General features: G+C 41.5%; 1 protein-coding gene across 1 annotated transcript in view; it reads left to right on the top strand.

Moving 5' to 3' along the window:
• The window catches only part of LOC138967110 (uncharacterized), a 239,891-nt gene that overhangs the window by 195,413 nt on the left and 24,478 nt on the right, over nucleotides 1-20,000 (top strand). The window contains exon 10 of the mRNA XM_070339590.1: nucleotides 18,186-18,260. Coding sequence (XP_070195691.1) covers nucleotides 18,186-18,260 — 75 coding nt within the window. The remainder of the gene's footprint in view (nucleotides 1-18,185; nucleotides 18,261-20,000) is intronic.

Below are 20,000 nucleotides of genomic sequence, written 5' to 3'. Positions count from 1 at the left end.
CCTCATCTTGAAACGGAAAAGTCGTCAGTATTTAAGGGGAGAGCAAAAATGGATGTGGTGATTACTTCCCCTGAAGGCTTTCCCCGTTGTTGATGATGGCTGACTGTTTTGTTCTCTGGTTTTTTTGTCCATCTTTTTTCTTCTTGTTATTTTTCACATTTTTCCGTCTTCAACTGTGTTTTGTTTTTCTTCTACTTTGAGGTCTTCCAATTTTTATTTTTCTCCAAACGTGGCACTATGAAACCAAGAGAACCTCAATAATTAAGGGAGCTTACTCGCCCAGAACCCTGCATTTCTTCTTTAAGTTATTGAGACATCCCAGTGCACTAAGGGATTTATAGAGCAAATCGAGAAAATTCATTATTGAACGAAGCGCATAGCGCTGAGTTCAATAATTATTTTCGAGATTTGCTCTATAAATCCCTTAGTGCACTGGGATTGTTTCAATAACGATATTGTCAGTACCGCCATAGAAAAAAGAAGATTCCAAACGCACATTTTGCAATGCGCATTTGAATAGGCATAACTGTGTGGTCAGGTCGTGCACAGTAAAGATCTACTTTTGTGTGGGGTGTCTCAAGTGTGTCGTGCTTTCGTCACACGCATTTTAATTTCTGTTGGTAAATTCCAGTGTAGCGTTAATCTGAACAGTGATGATCTTTCAGAGAGACCTCATTTGAACTCGGAGAAAGGCTCTTCATTATTTGCGATTCGAAACCTCCAGTCGAGCTTCGACGGATTGACTATGCGGAGTGACTCCCCTTGAATTGACTCAAAGCGGGACTCGACGGTTCGCACATTTTCAAAACAAATGTGGCATATTTCTCGTGTTCTATCTTCACTCATCGGGGAGTCTGATACTAAATATGAACGGTAAGAATGCTCTGAACCCTACACGTATTATATCCCCATCGTTTTTTCGTTCACATTTGCCCAACATGTTAATTTGCTGAGCGGGGTTAATGTCGTCTGCTAGGCTACCTGCCAACCTGGGCAATGGAACGACTGCAGTCTGCACTGAGTCTGTACGCATAAGGCAGGCTGCTAATAAATCTTATATATGGTAAGAACGTTCTGAACCTTACACGTTTTCGATTACGATTGTTCTTGCTTTGAAATAATAATTCTGAAACCATTCATTTACTGAACTGATGTAGTCGTATTTCTGTGTTGTCTGCTACAGAATCGATCGAGTCAGTCTTCCAAACTGGTCTTGCTGGTACGTTATCGGAATAACACTTGTGTTTTCTGTTAGCCGCTGGGAATTGTATACTAACTCATCATTTGGTAATGTGGATGATAAGCTACATGCCACTAACACGGCATATGAGAAGAATCTATGCAATTCGGCGAAAATTAGATGAAACACAGCGGCTTCTATTTTTTTTAGATCACTGGCACTGGCACAGGCACATGCAATCTGTCAGAAAAAAACCCACTTCTGCTTTAATTGAGAAGCAGGGAATTTATGGTCATTTGGTATTGTGGAGAATATAAGCTACATGTCATTAATTAATTCTGAGGATGAGAGCACAGTCTTGCTTAGGCAAAGGGCGCAAGAATACGCTCTGTGGAAAAGTTAGCGCACTCCAAGAGTGCGCTAACAGTTTTAGCGCATCGCCATTAGCCAATCAACTGGTTCACATCAGTCATGTGACACCAGTACTTACTGACAATTGCCGTTATTGTATTTACCGCGGCAGTTGAACACAACGGGACACTTGGAATTTCAGCGTTTTTCAAATTTTAAACGCAGCAGCGGACATTTGTCGCAATGTCGCAAACGTGTCTTCTAGTGTTCTGTTGTTGAATGCTTTTGAACATGTAAGATGAGAGGGTTTCGAATGTAAACGTTTTTCCAGGTTTTAACTCAGGAGTTGGCACTTGTCGCAATGTCGCTTTTCTTGTTACGACAGGACAAACCCATATTGCAACAGAGCAGTAAATTCAAAGTAAAAAATAAGGATCACCATACAATCCTGAGATGTTGTTCCTGGCGATGGATCTGGTGGATAATAATTCGTGAAGCAAATCATAACTTGTTAATCCTTCAACATACCAAAGAATGTTGGACTACACATCCCGAAGTGGTGCCAGATTGTTGGTACCCTTGTCAAGCCTTAAGGTCTTGGATACACTCTAAGGAAAACACACGCAACATTAATATAAACCTAGACTGCAGTGAAATATACAAAGATGTAAGGACAGTGCTGTCTTTTCTCTCATGGGCTTGAAGTTCTGTTATCATTTCGACCATAGATGTCATATCTTAGTCTAACAGAGAAGTGTTTGTCCATTTATTTTGTTTTTCTAGTATTCCCTATGCAGGGATGGTGTTCACCGAAACGCTTTGATATTTTTCAGGTATTGATCTCAAAATACAAGAAATTAAATAGTCAATACCGCTTGGTATTATTAATAAATGTAAAGGGCTTATTGTGATTGAGACGTTGTTAGACGGGTCATTGAAGTCACAGAATTACCGATTTCTGCACGAGCCAGGATGTGTTCTTGGAAAGATATACCGGTTTGGAAAACTCCTCGCACGATCAGTGACTGAAAGGTATTTGCCCTTCTGTCGCTTTCACCATTGCACGTAACATATCCAAAGTTTGATAACAACAAATTGACTGAGCATAATTAACAACTTAGCTACTGTGTATAAAACGAGCTTCTTTTCAGAAGATACTATGCCGTAAAATAAAACCACAAAATTCAAGTGAGGGGATACATTGGAATGCGGCGAATTCTCCTGTCTGTAAAAGTGAACAAACGATTGAGGGCCAAATAGATCAAACTGAAGATGACTGCCCCCTGGTGTAACCAAATGTTTTCTTCTCATTAATTACTCTCCTGAGCTGCCTGCTAGGATCATTTTCAGCAACAATGAAAATATGCGTAGATTTCTTCAGCATAGCGATAATAAAAGTGTCCAAGACTGTGTTTCCTTACAAAACCACAGAGATATACCAGAAAGACACATAATCTCAATACCTGTAGTAGACATCTAACAATTCCTGTGGTGACCAAATTTTTATCCTATTAAAAAAAAACACCACGTTTTCCTTAAAAGATGATTTTTTGGCTTCACATAACTTCAGTAGTGATGACTCTCTTAAGAAAACTGCTAGAATCATTTAAGGCAACAACGAACATTTGTGATGATTTCTTCATACTCATAATTGCAAAAGATGAACTTTTTCTTCGTGCGAGTCCCAAGAAATTGCAAGCTCTTCTCACCCAGGTGTATAATTATGATTCATTTATGGCGTGACACTTCCCTACATCGCATTTTCCTTTAGAACCCTGTGGATTTCCAGCTCATATTTCCAAGAAGCGTATAATTACAATTCCTTTATTTTGTGAAAAGCAAAAGGAATTTGGCAGTTTCCTATCTTTAAAAACCTCAGGGGGCTTCGAAACTTGGTTTCCACCGAAGCAAATAATTTCAGTACCTTCTGTGTAAGACTTTTTAATTTCAAACTTTAAAACAGACAACTGATTTTCTTTCGGTAAGTCGGTCTCTTAAAGGTGTGTATGTGCGGTTCCTCGTCAAAGTTTTGTTTTGTTTGTTAGAGTGCCTTGATGAGAGAGTTTCAAACTGAAGTGCCAGCATGGCAAATGATCATAACATCATGACTGTGGCGCTTTTTCGATCTAAACATTTGAAGAAAATAGGTTTTTATAAAATGTATTTGCTTCTCAGTAATGACATTGCAATAACGATGTGAACTGTGTAAAGCTTGTTTGTAGTAACTTACTTTTAGTCCATAATTCACTGAGCGAGGGGATGCAATCTTCGCCCTATGTTGGTTTGATAAATGTGAAAAACAGGCTGAAAATACGATCCTAACAAACTGTGCCGTTTGAGTACCCCGAGAGGTCAAACTTCCTGTCTCGGTAACCTGAACGATTGCAGCGGTTAAATGAGCTTCCAGAAGGATAGCACATTTTTGACGAAACGTCAGTATTACCTTTATTCCCTAAACAGATTATAAGAATCCCTGCGGACAGGTTTGAGGGTGTAAGTTATCTGAATAATGGCAGTACCTGTTGTGTTGAATAATCGCTTGCTTCCGTTCTTTGAGGCAAAAGTTTGGAGTTAACGAGAAAAATCCACACATAGCATAAACCATCTGAGAATTGTTGAGGTTTCAAACATCAAAACGAAACTCGCTTGAAAATTTTAACGAGCTCTGCAAGCTTGCACGTCGCAGTGATTCACAGACTTGATTCGTGGAAAGATTTAGCTGAGGATGAGGATGCAGCAGATACTCCCCCAAGAGAACTCTTACCGGACTTAAAACGGCGAGCATAAGAACTATAACATGAGCACTAATTGGGCATTATGATTTCAAAACTGTTCGTACTTTAGGAGCCTCAAAACTTCAAAGCATCCTTATGCAGAACGTATTTTGCAAGATTATCCCAGCAATCAAAGGCAAGGCAAGACAAATAATTTATTTCAGGAAACCCCATGGGGGGTACATGAATTGTTTTAATTTTAAATGAAAGAAACGCAAACTGATTCAAAAACGCAAATAAACTGAGACCGGTGAAAAAACAAGGATGTCATATAATTCAAAAATAGAAAATCATAAAATCACGGGTTCTGACCATACATATTTGTTCATAAAATGGCGGAAACAAAATACCATTACGCATGTAATTTCTTGTTCACAGGTTCGATAAGCATTTTTTGTAAACCAATACACAATGTTCATCGTTGATAGAAATCAGCAAATCTCTTCGTAAAATGAATTGTACACATAGGTTGATCGTACACATAGGTTGATCGTACACATAGGTTGATCGTACACATAGGTTGATCGTACACATAGATTGATCGTACACATAGGTTGATCGTACACATAGGTTGATCGTACATCTACAAAGCGTATCACCTGTCAACGTGTGAGCTGTAAATTTTTCGGAACCACTAATATGATCATTCAGCTATTGCGTACTTTGAGACATAGACATAGACTTAGACATAGAACACTTTGTTATCTCAACGAGGACAAACTCAGGTGCTAGTGAGTAGAAGGTCAATGTTACCCAGTACGTCATTCATTTCAAAATTCCGATGTCAAAAGTTCACAGATTACACGTCTTGCCAAAATGTATGTTTTTGTGGTCGATCGTAGGCGCAGATGTCAGCTTGGTGCAAAATTCACTTTCCGGTTCCCCTGAAGTGTGAACTCTGCGCAGACACGAAACGGAACGGATTTTGAAGACATCAACTTCCGGGCAAGTTGAGGGTATTGCGTTCATTCACACAGATCAGTTTTGACACGTGCTTCCGTGGAAAACTCTTATTGCTCTGCTGCTTTTTGAGCGAATCCAAGGATCTGATTATTTGAACTAGAGACGATTTTAGTAAATAGTTTGATTTGCTCATGTTACACCACAGCGTGAATTAACTTGTTGTTTAAGTAAAGCTAGACTTGCGCACGCCTAGGGAACCACATAAGAGCCCCGTTCGTATTGTTACCGACAGATCTGTTTAACTCTCGTGATTATGTACGAGTAGAACTGAGAAGGTGAAAAAGAACAAGACAATGGAGGAAGAAGAGAATCAGAAGGAGAAGACGAAAAAAACAGATTTTTCATACATAAGTAGAGAGGTTTTAGGCACAACCTATATACCCTTACAACCTGTGAAGAGGGGGAGGGGGATGTCGGAGACGGAGGACGAGGAGGTGACGTTAAATCCGAAGGAGGAGGAGATATAATCGAAGGCAACGCAACGTAAACCCAACGTTAGCCAACGTAAATACAACGTGAATACAACGTAAAATAGTTTTCTTGGTTTGCAAGCAGTTTTCAACTATTACGAAATGCAGAAGATTTGGTTATTGAAGTCTTGTAAATATCCAAAATGGCGTACTATGGGAGCTAAGTCTTATGGCTTTTCGACGGAATCAGTTGGAGTAGTCACAACATAACGGTGGCATTATCTCTAAACTTTTACCGAGCGCAGCATTTTACAAGGCGCAAGAGATTTAAAGCACAGCCATTAGCAAACCCATTACCACTGCCACTTGTTGCGCGTGACAGCAGTGCACGAATACCGAGAACACCTAGCGTTCTACAGTATCTCACGAAGCAAGACTGCGTGTTCTCAATATAGCGGTATGCTCAGCGAGCAGCGAAAAAGTTTCGACACATTTGATGCACCATTAGGTTTTGGAAGGAATGATCGAAACATTTGCTTTGGCTCCCGCAACTGAGATTGAAATTTCCCTGTGTGTGTGTGTGTGTGTGTGTGTGTGTGTGTGTGTGTGTGTGTGTGTGTGTGTCTGTGTGTCTGTGTGTCTGTGTGTGTGTGCGTGTGTGTGTGTGTGTGTGTGTGTGTGTGTCCTTCTGTCTGTCTGTTTCTTTCTTGTACTGTCCTCTTTCTCTGTCTCTGTCGATCTGTCTATCTGTCTGTCTGTATGTCTCCCTCTGACCGCCCCCCTCCCTCTCCCTGACCACACATCGCACTCCACAATGACCCCAGCCACTAAAACACCTTTGTTCCTTTCAATACTGCACGAAACAAGAAGAACAGACTGGTCTTCGCTGCTTCGTATCTTTCTAGTTATTCTGGTAGTCTGTCCGACTTATGGCAAAGCCTCCTCCTCTGCGTACACCCCCTTACCCTCCCATCACTAAAACTGAATTATTTTTTTCTCTTCAACATTCCATGTTCCCAGAAGAACAATTGAATCAATTGCTCCACATTGTTTCCTATCTTTCCAGACTGTCTGTCAGTCTGTCCGCCTCCTCCTCCAAACCTCGTCCTCCCCCTCCCCCCACCCACACATACATACGGCGTCACTCACTCCCCCCTCCCAACTCCAACGGAAATCTTTTTTCCTTCAACACCGCACGTGGGGCTAAGTCTGAAGAAATTGCTCCACAGCTCTTCCTATCCTTTTTAGACGGTCTTTCAGTCTGTCCGTCTTAGAGTCGAAGCCTCCTCCTCCCCTCAGTTACCCCCTCCCCCTCCTTCCGGCCCTCACCACCACGACGCCACACACACTCACACACATACACACACAGACACACACACAAGCACACACACACTCACACACACGCACATACACACACATACACACTGACACACACACACACACACGCAAACACACACACACACACACACACACACACACACACACACACACACACACACACACACACACACACACACACACACACACACATACGTAAAAAATCTGTCCCCTTCGACAGCGCACGTGGCGCAAAGAACAAATTGCTCCACTCGACACAAGCCCGGAGGGGGATTCCTACGATGGAGCTCTTGAGGTGCTTGGCGAGGTGTTGAAATATTATTTCCCCTGCCCATATTCCCCCCTGGTTGCCGCCATCCAGCGGCGGTTGGCTTTCTCCAACTACTATCTTGATGAGGGGTTTAAACCGTGACCATGGAGGGGTGAAAGAAGCTGCAGAAAGGAATGTTGGCTAGAATTTTAACTTCCTAAAGTCATGTGGCAAGCATTTAATTGACCTACCCCAGAGACCAGTTTTAGGGCAAAGCCTAGGCATAGGTACCACTTCGCCCAAATTCTGTTCTGGTAGCCGCAGGAAGGAGTATTGGCTACACTTTTAATCTCCCTAATGTCTGTTGGCTGTATGTCGGTTGACCTTGTTTAGATGGAACCAAAGATCTTCTAGCGTAGCCTGGAAGATCTTTTATGGAACTGTGTGGGCGTGGTGCCTGTTCTTTCTGGCACTCTGCAAGACAGTGCCCTCCTCTAAGCTTTAAACAGACGGTGTTTGAATATGTTTGTGGCGCAGCGAAACTTATCAGGTGATGGTCCTTTTGCGAGAGGACACTTCACAAGGAGAAACACTTGAGGTGCTGTCCGTAGGGTGGTGATATGTGACTAGAAGCATTGTGTTTTGTTTGTTTGTTTGTTTGTTTGTTTGTTTCCTGAATGGACACATTTTGTTTCACATATTCGCGTTTAATCTGGGTGGCCGAGTGGTAACGCACTTGCGCTCGGAAGCGAGAGGTTGCGTGTTCAGGCCTGGGTCAGGCCGCAATTTTCTCCCCCCTTTCCTAACCTAGGTGGTGGGTTCAAGTGCTAGTCTTTCGGATGAGACGAAAAACCGAGGTCCCTTCGTGTACACTACATTGGGGTGTGCACGTTAAAGATCCCACGATTGACAAAAGGGTCTTTCCTGGCAAAATTGTATAGGCATAGATAAAAATGTCCATCAAATACCCGTGGGACTTGGAATAAAGTAAAAAAAAATTCCATCTCACACGGCATTAAGTCTCAGGAAACATGAATACACGCATGCAGGAAAAAAAAATATGGGTAGCGCCGTATGTATGGCAGCTCGCTTTCCCCGGGGAGAAAGCAGCCCGAATTTCCATGAGGGTAACCTCACTGGACTGTAAATCTTATCCAATCCATCCAATCCAATCCAATCTTGTAAAGCGTAAGTTTTGTACATGAGTTTTGAATCTGGGAAATACACAGAATTGCAAAAAAAACCTATTTAACTCTTGTCCGTAGCTGTACGCTCCGACCTTTCTTTCTTTCTCTCTTTCTTTCTTTCTCTCTTTCTTTCTTTCTCTCTTTCTTTCTTTCTCTCTTTCTTTCTTTCTCTCTTTCTTTCTTTCTCTCTTTCTTTCTTTCTCTCTTTCTTTCTTTCTCTCTTTCTTTCTTTCTCTCTTTCTTTCTTTGTCTTTGTCTTTTTTTTTGTTGGTGTACAACATGAAAGTCTAGACCTGCATATCGATAATCTCACCATCACGCCTACGCTAAATTTAAAAATACAATCTTGCGTTTCAGATTTTCAGCTCATGCAACTCTAAACTGAAATCCGAGTGAAAGTGTCTCCTTAAACGTATGTCTTCGTCTCCATCACCCACACACCGCGATGAATTCCTATGTACGCTATGCTGTCCTTCGGACCCCATTCGTGATATTCATTCTCACATGAGTCGAAAAATAACAAATCGCGTAAGGCGAAAATACAACATTTAGTCAAGTAGCTGTCGAACTCACAGAATGAAACTGAACGCAATGCCATTTTTCAGCGAGACCGTATACTCGTAGCATCGTCAGTCGACCGCTCATGGCAAAGGCAGTGAAATTGACAAGAAGAGCGGGGTTAGTAGTTGCTCTAAGAAGGATAGCACGCTTTTCTGTACCTCTCTTTACACCCCCGGTATAGGGGTGTGTATAGGATTCGATCGATGTGTTTGTTTGTGTGTTTGTGTGTTTGTGTGTTTGTGTTCGCATATAGATCTCAAGAATGAACGGACCGATCGTCACCAAACTTGGTGAACAGGTTCTATGCATTCCTGAGACGGTCCTTACAAAAATTGGGACCAGTCAAACACACGGTTAGGGAGTTATTGGTGGATTAAGATTCTACAAGGACTTATAGAGGGACATATTAATGGTCAAAGGGAAATAACCTTCTCAGTAACCACACTTGTTAGCAGTGCCTTCTCAGTTGGTGGCAGTGAGAATGGTAAGGACGGGGGTGTTTTTCCTACCTCGGAGGAATTTCTTGTTGTTTTAACTTTCTGAGCGTGTTTTTAATCCAAACATATCATATCTATATGTTTTTGGAATCAGGAACCGACAAGGAATAAGATGAAAGTGTTTTTAAATTGATTTCGATAATTTAATTTTGATAATAATTTTTATATATTTAATTTTCAGAGCTTGTTTTTAATCCAAATATAACATATCTATATGTTTTTGCAATCAGAAAATGATGGAGAATAAGATGAACGTAAATTTGGATCGTTTTATAAATTTTTATTTTTTTTTTATACAATTTTCAGATTTTTAATGACCAAAGTCATTAATTAATTTTAAGCCACCAAGCTGAAATGCAATACCGAAGTCCGGGCTTCGTCGAAGATTACTTGACCAAAATTTCAACCAATTTAGTTGAAAAATGAGAGCGTGACAGTGCCGCCTCAACTTTCACGAAAAGCCGGATATGACGTCATAAAAGACATTTATCAAAAAAATGAAAAAAACGTCTGGGGATTTCATACCCAGGAACTCTCATGTCAAATTTCATAAAGATCGGTCCAGTAGTTTAGTCTGAATCGCTCTACACACACACACACAGACACACACACACACACACACACGCACGCACGCACGCACGCACATACACCACGACCCTCGTCTCGATTCCCCCATCTACGTTAAAACATTTAGTCAAAACTTGACTAAATGTAAAAACGAAGAAGTAAGGGGGTGTAAGAACGTGAATTTAAAACGTTTGTAGGCTTAATGCATAATTGTCGAGAGAAAACAAGAAAAAATAAGGGTGACGGGGGCGAAAAAGTAATACTAGGTAAGTCGAAATCTCGTCTTGTGAGAGGTTCAACCTCAGTCTGTCTGAGTGGGCATGCGTAGGTGGCCTCAAAGACTTTGCAGAAGTTTTTGAGGGAGAGGGGAAAAATAAATTGATGTTTCAAGCTATACAGTCTTGCCGTTTTGAGCGAAGAAAAAAAAACTGAGAGAAGAACAAGAAAAACACCGTTATAATCCTCCACGACCCGACGGCGGCATTATAATTGTCCTCGTGTCTTCTTAATTTAAACTCGCCGAGAATCAATCGCTTAGGGACTTTGATGTCGTCTGGCCAGATAGATTACTAGCGTATAAAGTTCGGATTTTTGTATGTTCGGCGGCAGCCGAGCAATTTGGGAGGATGTTACTGTTGTTACGTAGGGTACTTGGTGGCATCTTTATAGTCGAGCTTGCCCTTTTCATCAAAAGCGGAAGTCAGTGGGAGTAATGTCCCCTTTAATCAGAAAATGAGAAGTGAAATAGGGAGATCGGATGTGCTAATGAAAATGCTGTCTTTTATGATGGGTTGCTTCGAGCGACGCGCCTGCATCACGCACGAACGCGCTGAAAAAGATGGCGACCACCTACGAATATACAGACACATGCACACACACACACGGAAACAAAACCACAGACTCACTCACTGACGCACGCACGAACACACATACATTCACACTCACGCACACACACACATGCACACACACACACACACACACACGCACACACACACGCACGCACGTACGTACGCACGCACGCACACACACACGCACGCACGCACGCACACACACGCACGCACACACACATACATACATACATACATACATACATACATACATACATACATACATACATACATACATACATACATACATACATACATACATACATACATACATACATACATACATACATACATACATACATACATACATACAAATACACACACGAACGCACGCACTCTCTCTCTCTCTCTCTCTCTCTCTCTCTCTCTCTCTCTCTCTCTCTCTCTCTCTCTCTCTCTCTCTCTCTCTCTCTCTCCCCCTCCATTGACAATAAGCTGTCTTGGTCAAAACATGCAGATACACTTTGTAAAAACACATCCAAAAAAATATTTCAGTTATCAAAAATCAAACACTTTTTAGACCTTCGCACAAGAAAACTGTTTTTTCAGGCACATATTCAGTCAGCTATTGACTATGCTTCCACAGTGTGGGACTCTGCAAGTGCAAATACTTAGAAACACTTGGGCAGTTTACATAGACGAGCTGTTAAATAATTATTTTAAAAAATACATCTCTTTCCATGATTGATTATAAACGATTGCAAATTCTTCCTATCAAAGATAGATTTGCATATAACAAAGGTGTGCTGATGTATAGAATTATGTCAGGGAATGCACCTACACTCATTGCCTCAAATTTCAAAATAAATCATTATAGAAAATGTAACAAATTAATTACCCCAACTCCAAGAATTGACCTGTACAAGTCGAGTCTATCATATTCTGGAGCAATTCTGTGGAACGCCATTCCAAATATAATTAAATTACGAATTCATGAAACATCATTCAAGGAATATTACATGCTGTTTCTTTTACAAAACTTATAAGAAATATTATCAAGCAGCTGGCAAAATATAACTGAACTCTCTGATTATATTGAAAAACATGATTATAATTCATGAAGGATTTTTTGTTTTGTTTTATATACAAACACATATTTCTCTGTTATATATAATTTTCAAGCATTGCTAAAGAATCACAATGCATCTTAAAATGTCTTATTGGTTGCTTAACATGTTAATTATGTAAATATGTCATTTGTACTATAGTTAAACTTATCTTTTATTTCTTCTTGTTTGTTACCCCTCAATGGGCGAGGGCCGGATGAAAAAAAGCATGTATACATTGCTTATTCTGTCACCCTCGTTAAATAAATTTCAATTCAATTCAATTCAATTCAATTCAATTCAATTCAATTCAATTCAATTCAATTCAATTCAATTCAATTCAATTCAATTCAATTCAATTCAATTCAATTCAATTCAATTCAATTCAATTCAATTCAATTCAATTCAATTCAATTCAATTCAATTCTCTTTTCTCTCTTCTCTCTTCTCTCTTCTCTCTTCTCTCTTCTCTCTTCTCTCTTCTCTCTTCTCTCTTCTCTCTTCTCTCTCTCTCTCTCTCTCTCTCTCTCTCTCTCTCTCTCTCTCTAAGTGGGAATAATCACGCAAACACACGTACACGTACCTTGCGTTCCTTCCTAATTGATGTCTCTGGCGATCAAACATTGCACCCACAATTAGCGTCTTTCTCTGTGTGCGAGGAAAAGTTGACTTATTCGTGATTGTAATGACTTTCGCCACAGTGGTCGATTTAATACCCAAGAATTTCTTTTTACACTGTCCAATACAGCAAACAACACATAGGGGTTCTTAAAGTGCGAGCATTGTTAAAAGTCATCGATTTTTGTTAAAGCCTTGTACGAATTCGGTGGAGCAGAATTTTATGTTTTGAAGAAAACACGAGGATTTGAAGAGTGAGGACGAAAGAAACAAGTCGCGTAAGGCGAAAATACAATATTTAGTCAAGTAGCTGTCGAACTCACAGAATGAAACTGAACGCAATGCAACGCAGCAAGACCGTAGCATCGTCAGTCCACCGCGCACGGCAAAGGCAGTGAAATTGACAAGAAGTGCGGGGTAGTACTTGCGCTGAGAAGGATAGCACGCTTTTCTGTACCTCTCTTCGTTTTAACTTTCTGAGCGTGTTTTTAATCCAAACATATCATATGTATATGTTTTTGGAATCAGGAACCGACAAGGAATAAGATGAAAGTGTTTTTGAATTGATTTCGAAAAAAAAATTTTGATAATAATTTTTATATATTTAATTTTCAGAGCTTGTTTTTAATCCGAATATAACATATTTATATGTTTTTGGAATCAGCAAACGATGGAGAATAAGATAAACGTAAATTTGGATCGTTTTATAAATTTTTATTTTTTTTTACAATTTTCAGATTTTTAATGACCAAAGTCATTAATTAATTTTTAAGCCACCAAGCTGAAATGCAATACCAAAGTCCGGGCTTCGTCGAAGATTACTTGACCAAAATTTCAATCAATTTGATAGAAAAATGAGGGCCTCAACTTTCACAAAAACCCGGATATGACGTCATCAAAGACATTTATCAAAAAAATTTAAAAAACGTATGGGGATTTCATACCCAGGAACTCTCATGTCAAATTTCATAAAGATCGGTCCAGTAGTTTAGTCTGAATCGCTCTACACACACACACAGACACACAGACACACAGACACACGCACATACACCACGACCCTCGTTTCGATTCCCCCTCGATGTTAAAATATTTAGTCAAAACTTGACTAAATATAAAAAGGGTAAATATTTCTTATTTTTGATCGATCTCGGCGGGGTGATTGTTATGGTCTGTGCGTTTAAATGTGTCCACACAAAGAGAGTTGGAGACTCGGATCGTTTTATTGAGGTGCTATGGTTAAAAAAACAAAAACATACGTCAACGAAGGAATTGTCAATTTCTGAAGAGTAACAGAAGACCTTCAGGCATTCAAGGTTTAGAAGAAATGTTATTCAAATTTCGGTCATAAAAACGAATAATTCCTATCTCTCTACATGCGCAATGTTCTCCTGTCTGTCTGTCTGTCTGTCTGTCTGTCTGTCTGTCTGTCTGTCTGTTTGTCTGTTCAATTTTTACATTCGTTCTCGACATTGCTTTTGTGTGATTTGGACAGAATTGTTAGGGTTAGGGTTAGAGTTAGGAGGGAGGTAGTGAGACACAGAGAGTGCGCTGTTGAATATGTTTAACGAATTGGGGAGTTAGTTTGCAGACGGGGAGTTAAAGTTGGGGGGGGGGGGGGGGGGGGTGGAGACAAAAAGGTGCTAAAAAGCGAAACAAGGTCTGCTAGTATTGCAGCTAAAACAGTCATTCTTTGATGTGACACCTTGGAATATGAACAGTATCGGCTGGCAGATGGGCATCAAGTAACGAATCCGTCAGCAGCAAGCCAAAGAGGATACCTGGAACAAGTTTTTCTTGGTGCGTGGGGAGGGGGAAGGGGTATGCTAGCTGTGATGGAAAAAGCAAGAAGGCGGGGGAGAGAGCGGGGGAGGGGGCGAAGGAGAGAGAGAGAGAGAGAGAGAGAGAGAGAGAGAGAGAGAGAGAGAGAGAGAGAGAGAGAGAGAGAGAGAGAGAGAGAGAGAGAGAGAGAGAGAGAGAGAGAGAGACATATACAGACAGAAAGTTGCCTTTAAAGTTCACCAGGGCATAGTCAGAAACTCCTGCTACTAAACTTAACAAAACATTATTGCGAAAAATTGTGTACACCGACAATACATAAATTCCCGTATCGTTTTAACCAAACTGTCTATGCCATTACAGGCACTTCACTTGGCTCTATTGAACACTTTTCGGATGTCCATGAATCTAATATGACGGATTTTAAAACTTTTTCCGGAAGATTGCATCTATCTATATATACGACTTGTGTCTGTGTGTCTGTGTGTCTCTGTGTGTGTGTGTGTGTGTGTGTGTGTGTGTGTGTGTGTGTGTGTGTGTGTGTGTGTGTGTGTGTGTGTGTGTGTGTGAGTGTGTGTGTGTGTGTGTGTGTGTTCGCGATGCACGGCCAAAGTTCTCGATGGATCTGCTTTAAATTTGGTGGGCATATTCAGGTAGACCCCGGACACAACCTGGTCGATGAGAATTTTCAACACGTGCTCTCAGCGCGCAGCGCTGAACCGATTTTGGTTTTTCTGTTCATCTTCCCAGATCCATTCCCACTAACTCTTCCTTAATATCTTCTCCAGTGTTTTGCGTTTATCTCCCTTCCTTCGTGTGGCGTCAGTCCATATTCCCGTTACTATTTTTAGAAGGTCACTGCACGTTACTATTTTTAGAAGGTCACTGCACCGTCCAGAACGCTTTCCTTGCACCCGTAAGTGGTCTTCACTGTAGAAGTGCAAAGGACGAATCAATTTATAGCCACGCGAAAAATACACTGTTATCTATCATAGATATAGATATACATATATATATGCGGCTTCTCTGTGTGTGTGTGTGTGTGTGTGTGTGTGTGGGCAACACCTGTGGATTGTAGAGTTCTGTTTGTGATGTGGTCTGGCGGCTTTGGTGTGTCTGTATGTTCGGGCCTTCCTTTGAGAAGCCATAACAGAACTTTATTATAGGGCTTAGAAATAAGCTCTAAAATTCTCAATCCCGTTTGAGTGGACTTCGCCTTCAAAGGTGATTGTGGTGTTTCAGCACTCGCGGTTACATTTGGCGTCGTCGACAGGGATGGGACTTGACATGAAATGTTCAGGCCACTGAATCATTTTCGTGCTGTTCCCATTCCACCAACCTGGGAGGGACCTAAGCTTGGCGGGTCCATGATTCGGAACTTTGGGGACAAAGTTCATTCAAAGGGGGTCGAGTGTGACAGGGAGACTACCGTCGCCCTTCACAGCAGACTCTGCAGAGTTGTTCGCCTTAGAAGTTGTGAGCTATTTATAGCTAGCTCGCCAGGCAAGACCTGTGGATTGTAGAGTTCTGTTTGTGATGGGGTCTGACGGCTTTTGTCTCTCTGTATGTTCTTGCCTTCCTTTGAGTGGGCACAAACTGGTGGATGAAAATGTTCAACACGTGCTCTGAGACGGCGAACCGCCACGCTGTCTGTCTCTGTCTCGCGATTCACCCGGCGAAGCCGGGTATTCCTCTAGTAATATATATATATCTGAACCTGCATGTCATGACTCGATATTTTATCTGAAGTATGTCTCGTATGAAGGCATACAATCCTTAAAGCTTCATGGCAATATACCCGTGCTAAAATACAGACGGGTTTTTATCATGGCACCCCATAAAACTGACGCAAAACTTCCCGTTTTTACCGCTCAGGCGATCAACACATGTATCAGTAGAAATGGCAGAACACAAGAACTACAAAAGATAACGAAACACAACAACCTGCTCTGGACAGACAATTGATGATTGATAATTGATAATTGATGTGTCTTTCTTCATATGTAAAAATTGCCACTTTATGTTTATCCTGAAGTTTAGTAGATTTTAATAGATGTCTTACTTTTTCCCCGGTATATGTTGGGGGTACCCTTACTTGAGCGGCGGTCACGTGACCCCAGTAAAAGAAATCTTTGATCCAAGAAGTGCGCCAGATAGCCAAGTGAAGTGCCTTTAATGGCCTAGAAAGTGTGATGAACATGACACGCGATGGATCGAAGGTGTTGTCGGGGTTCGAAATGTGTCGCAATATTTGGTTTGCTAAGTTTAGTTCTACCGCTTCGTCGATCACCTCGACGACGTATAGGAGAAGAACATTGCAGCACGAGGATGAAGGAGTAACACAGATGGAGAGAAAGACTGACTGACTATTAGGGTTTAACGTCCTCTTAGACCAACTGGTCTATATTGGGACAGGTATTGGTAATACGCTGAAGATATGGTGTGATACTTTGATTCGAACAAGCCCGCTGTGGCTGTCTTCTTCGACACACCAGCATTGGGTTTGTCTCGTCAAAGTATCGAAATACGATCATGATAATCAGAGACGAGAGATGATGCATGCGTGTCTTCGTGTTTTCCAAGCCCTGAGACTTTCGCTGTGAACGTGGGATCTTTTTTAGTGCGCATGTGTGCACACGGGGGTGTTCGGACACCGAAGAGAGTCTGCACAAAGTTGACTCCGAGAAATAAATCTCTCGGCGAACGTGGGGATCGAACCCACGCTGATAGCGACCAACTGGCTACAAAGCCAGCGCGCTACCAACTGAGCTACGTCCCCGCCCGAAAGACAAGAGGGACAGAGAAACAGGAGACAGCGAATGCACACCGAAATAGAGGGTGACTAAACAAAAGAGGCAGCCCGTAGAAACAGGAAGAAAGAATGTAACAAAAAACGTTTCAAAAATAATGAGAGGGTGTTGGGCTTTTTTTTCTGTATTTGGTGTTTAACGTCGTTTTCAACCACGAAGGTTATATCGCGACGGGGAAAGGGTGGAGATGGGGGTGTTGGGCTGGCGACGAAGTGTGTGTGTATGTTAGGGGGGGGGGGGGGCGAAAGGGGAAAGGGGGGGGGGGGGGGTAGATGATGAGTTGGTGAAAAATGCGGTAATCATCGTTGAAGACGTCTGTCCAATCCATCAGGGAAGGTCGTAAAACACAGGTTGAGAGAGGGAAGGGTTGGCAAGCCGAGACCACTACAACGAGAAAACACTGTTGCTCAGTCTCGGCACACAAAAACACTCGAGACTTCTGCCGTAATCCGATGACGTGGTGCCGACTGTATAATCAACAAGAGCAGAGGAGACAGAGCGAACAAAAGAATCCAGCCGCGGGGGAGAAAAAAAAGTCCCATCTTTGAAGATTTATTAGTGTCAGTTTTAGTTCCCGACAGGAACAAATTGGTACTGTTTAAGAGTGTTGCTCAGTTGTTAGTCTGGCTGCTTGTTTCTTTGTGGGTTGCTTGTGTCGAATTCCGATTACATGTTTGACTTCGATGGTACACGTTTAAGTAAGAGTGTTCGTTGTCGTATGGTTTGCGTCGCTTACGTACTGCAATTGTTGAAACTAAAAGGGTAAAAGTGTTAAAAACAAATGTTTAAAAAAAGTTGTGCCATGTTTTATATCATCACTATCAAAGTAGATTATTTTTCTCCAATAAATTGTGTTCATCTTATTTATACGTCTGACACGTTTAGAAATCAATTCAGAAAGAAAAATATTCATGCCTTAGATTAATTTGTCTCGACCAATTAATACTCATGACTGTTCGCTTTTTTGCAGGTGATGCCACAGATGACACCTACTTGGCTTGCGAGGACAGGTACTTCTCGGAGTCAGAGACCCACCTGTTTTTCCGTAAGTATCTTTGTCAGTTATGTTGTTGTTGTTGTTGTTGTTGTTGTTGTTGTTGTTGTTGTTGTTGTTGTTGTTGTTGTTGTACTCGATCTTCAGTGTGTGTGTGTGTGTGTGTGTGTGTGTGTGTCTGTGTGTGTGTGTCTGTGTCTGTGTCTGTGTCTGTCTGTCTGTGTCTGTCTGTCTGTCTGTGTGTCTCTGTGTGTGTCTGTGTTTGTTTAATTGTTTGTTTGTTATTTTTTTGTTTTGTTTTGTTTTTATAAATATGTGCTGGGTTCTTCAGAAGTGAACACATGGCTTACTTGCACAGAAGAGTGAATGAGCTAGGTCACTCTGACTTTTCCTCAATCAAGACTGAGTCAGAATCATCTCTGAAATCTCAAACACGTCGACAATGCTTTCAATGGTTTAGCGGGAATAATGAAATCATCCCATCCCCCTGTTAGCAAGGCATATGTCAAATTCCGTCTATTTCTAGGCACCCAGGCAGGCACCCGTCTTCCGAAAGCCCCTTCCCCTTCTCTGCCATAGCAAGTCCTTCCCCAATTCACACCCCTCGTCTGGTTGAGATGACATCATCTTGTCTGTCTGTCCGTCGGTTTGTCTGTCTGTCTGTCTGTCTGTCTGTCTGTCTGTCTTGTTCTGTCTGTCTGCCTGTCTGTCTGCATGTATGTATGTCTGCCTGTCTGCATGTCTGTCTGTATATGTCTGCCTCTCTCTTTTTCTTTCTTTCTTCCTTTCTTTCTCTCTGTATCTGTCTCTCTCTTTTATTGTCGGTCATTTGTTTGTCTGCGTCTGCTTGTGTACATTTCTGTTTGTGTGTGTGTGTCTGTCTCTGTGTGGTCCTCTCTCCGTCTCTTTCTCTCAAGCTCTTTTTATTTCTCTTGTCTGTCCCTCTGTCTCTATATTTCCCCCTGACTGTTTTTCTGCCTCTGTCTTTGTATTTGTTTGTCTGTATGTCTGCCTATGAGTCTGCCTGTCTCTGCATCTCTCCTTCCCTCTCCTCCCTCTCTTTCTCCCTCTCTCTCTCTTTCTCTCTCTCTCTCGCTCTCTCTCTCTCTCTCTCTCTTTTTTTCTCTCCCCCATTTAACATTGCTTTCAACACATGTGACCAATGCAACGACAAAAGAGAAATCGGTGGTACACATCCCTGTGGCAGGTGAAAACTAACCCCTACAAGCCCCTGTTTCGATGGTTGGGGAGATAACCCTACCTCCTTTTCGCCTGGAGCATCAACCCCCCTGCTTTTGCTCTTTTTCGCGTGAAAACCAATTTTGTACAGGATGCGTATAGTTTGACTTGGTGATTGCAGATTCATTAACGAAACCAAGGTCTTTTAGTCGCTCTGTCTTTCTTTAGTTCTACCTGTCTACGTCGTTCTTTTCTTAGTTTTCTTTTCCTTATTTTCTGCTGAGCTATTTTTTCCTGGGATGATTTATTGAAACTTTGAAGCGGCGTTGCTTAGCTTGTAAGGCGTCGTGCACTCGTGGTTTTATTGTTTCTTTACTTTTGTGTTTCTCCTTGCTCAACTTGAAAGCTTTGTGTTGGGTGATTTTTGTCGAGTTATGATGTTAACAGCATGGGGTGGTTGTTTCTCCCTCCTTAAAAGCTTGGGGATGGTTCTGTTCAAGTCGTCAGACGTTCTTGTGCATGGTGTGAAATTTGTTTCGTACTTTCTAAATTGCAGTTTGGTTTTGTCGTTAGCGTTCTGCACCTTTTGAGGGATTTTCTCTTCTTGTTCAT

This window comes from Littorina saxatilis, linkage group LG5 (genome assembly GCF_037325665.1).
Source record: "Littorina saxatilis isolate snail1 linkage group LG5, US_GU_Lsax_2.0, whole genome shotgun sequence".
In the NCBI taxonomy this organism is placed as follows: Eukaryota; Metazoa; Mollusca; class Gastropoda; order Littorinimorpha; family Littorinidae; genus Littorina; species Littorina saxatilis.
Note: the sequence above shows the minus strand (reverse complement) of the source record. Positions and strands in the feature narration are given on the sequence as shown.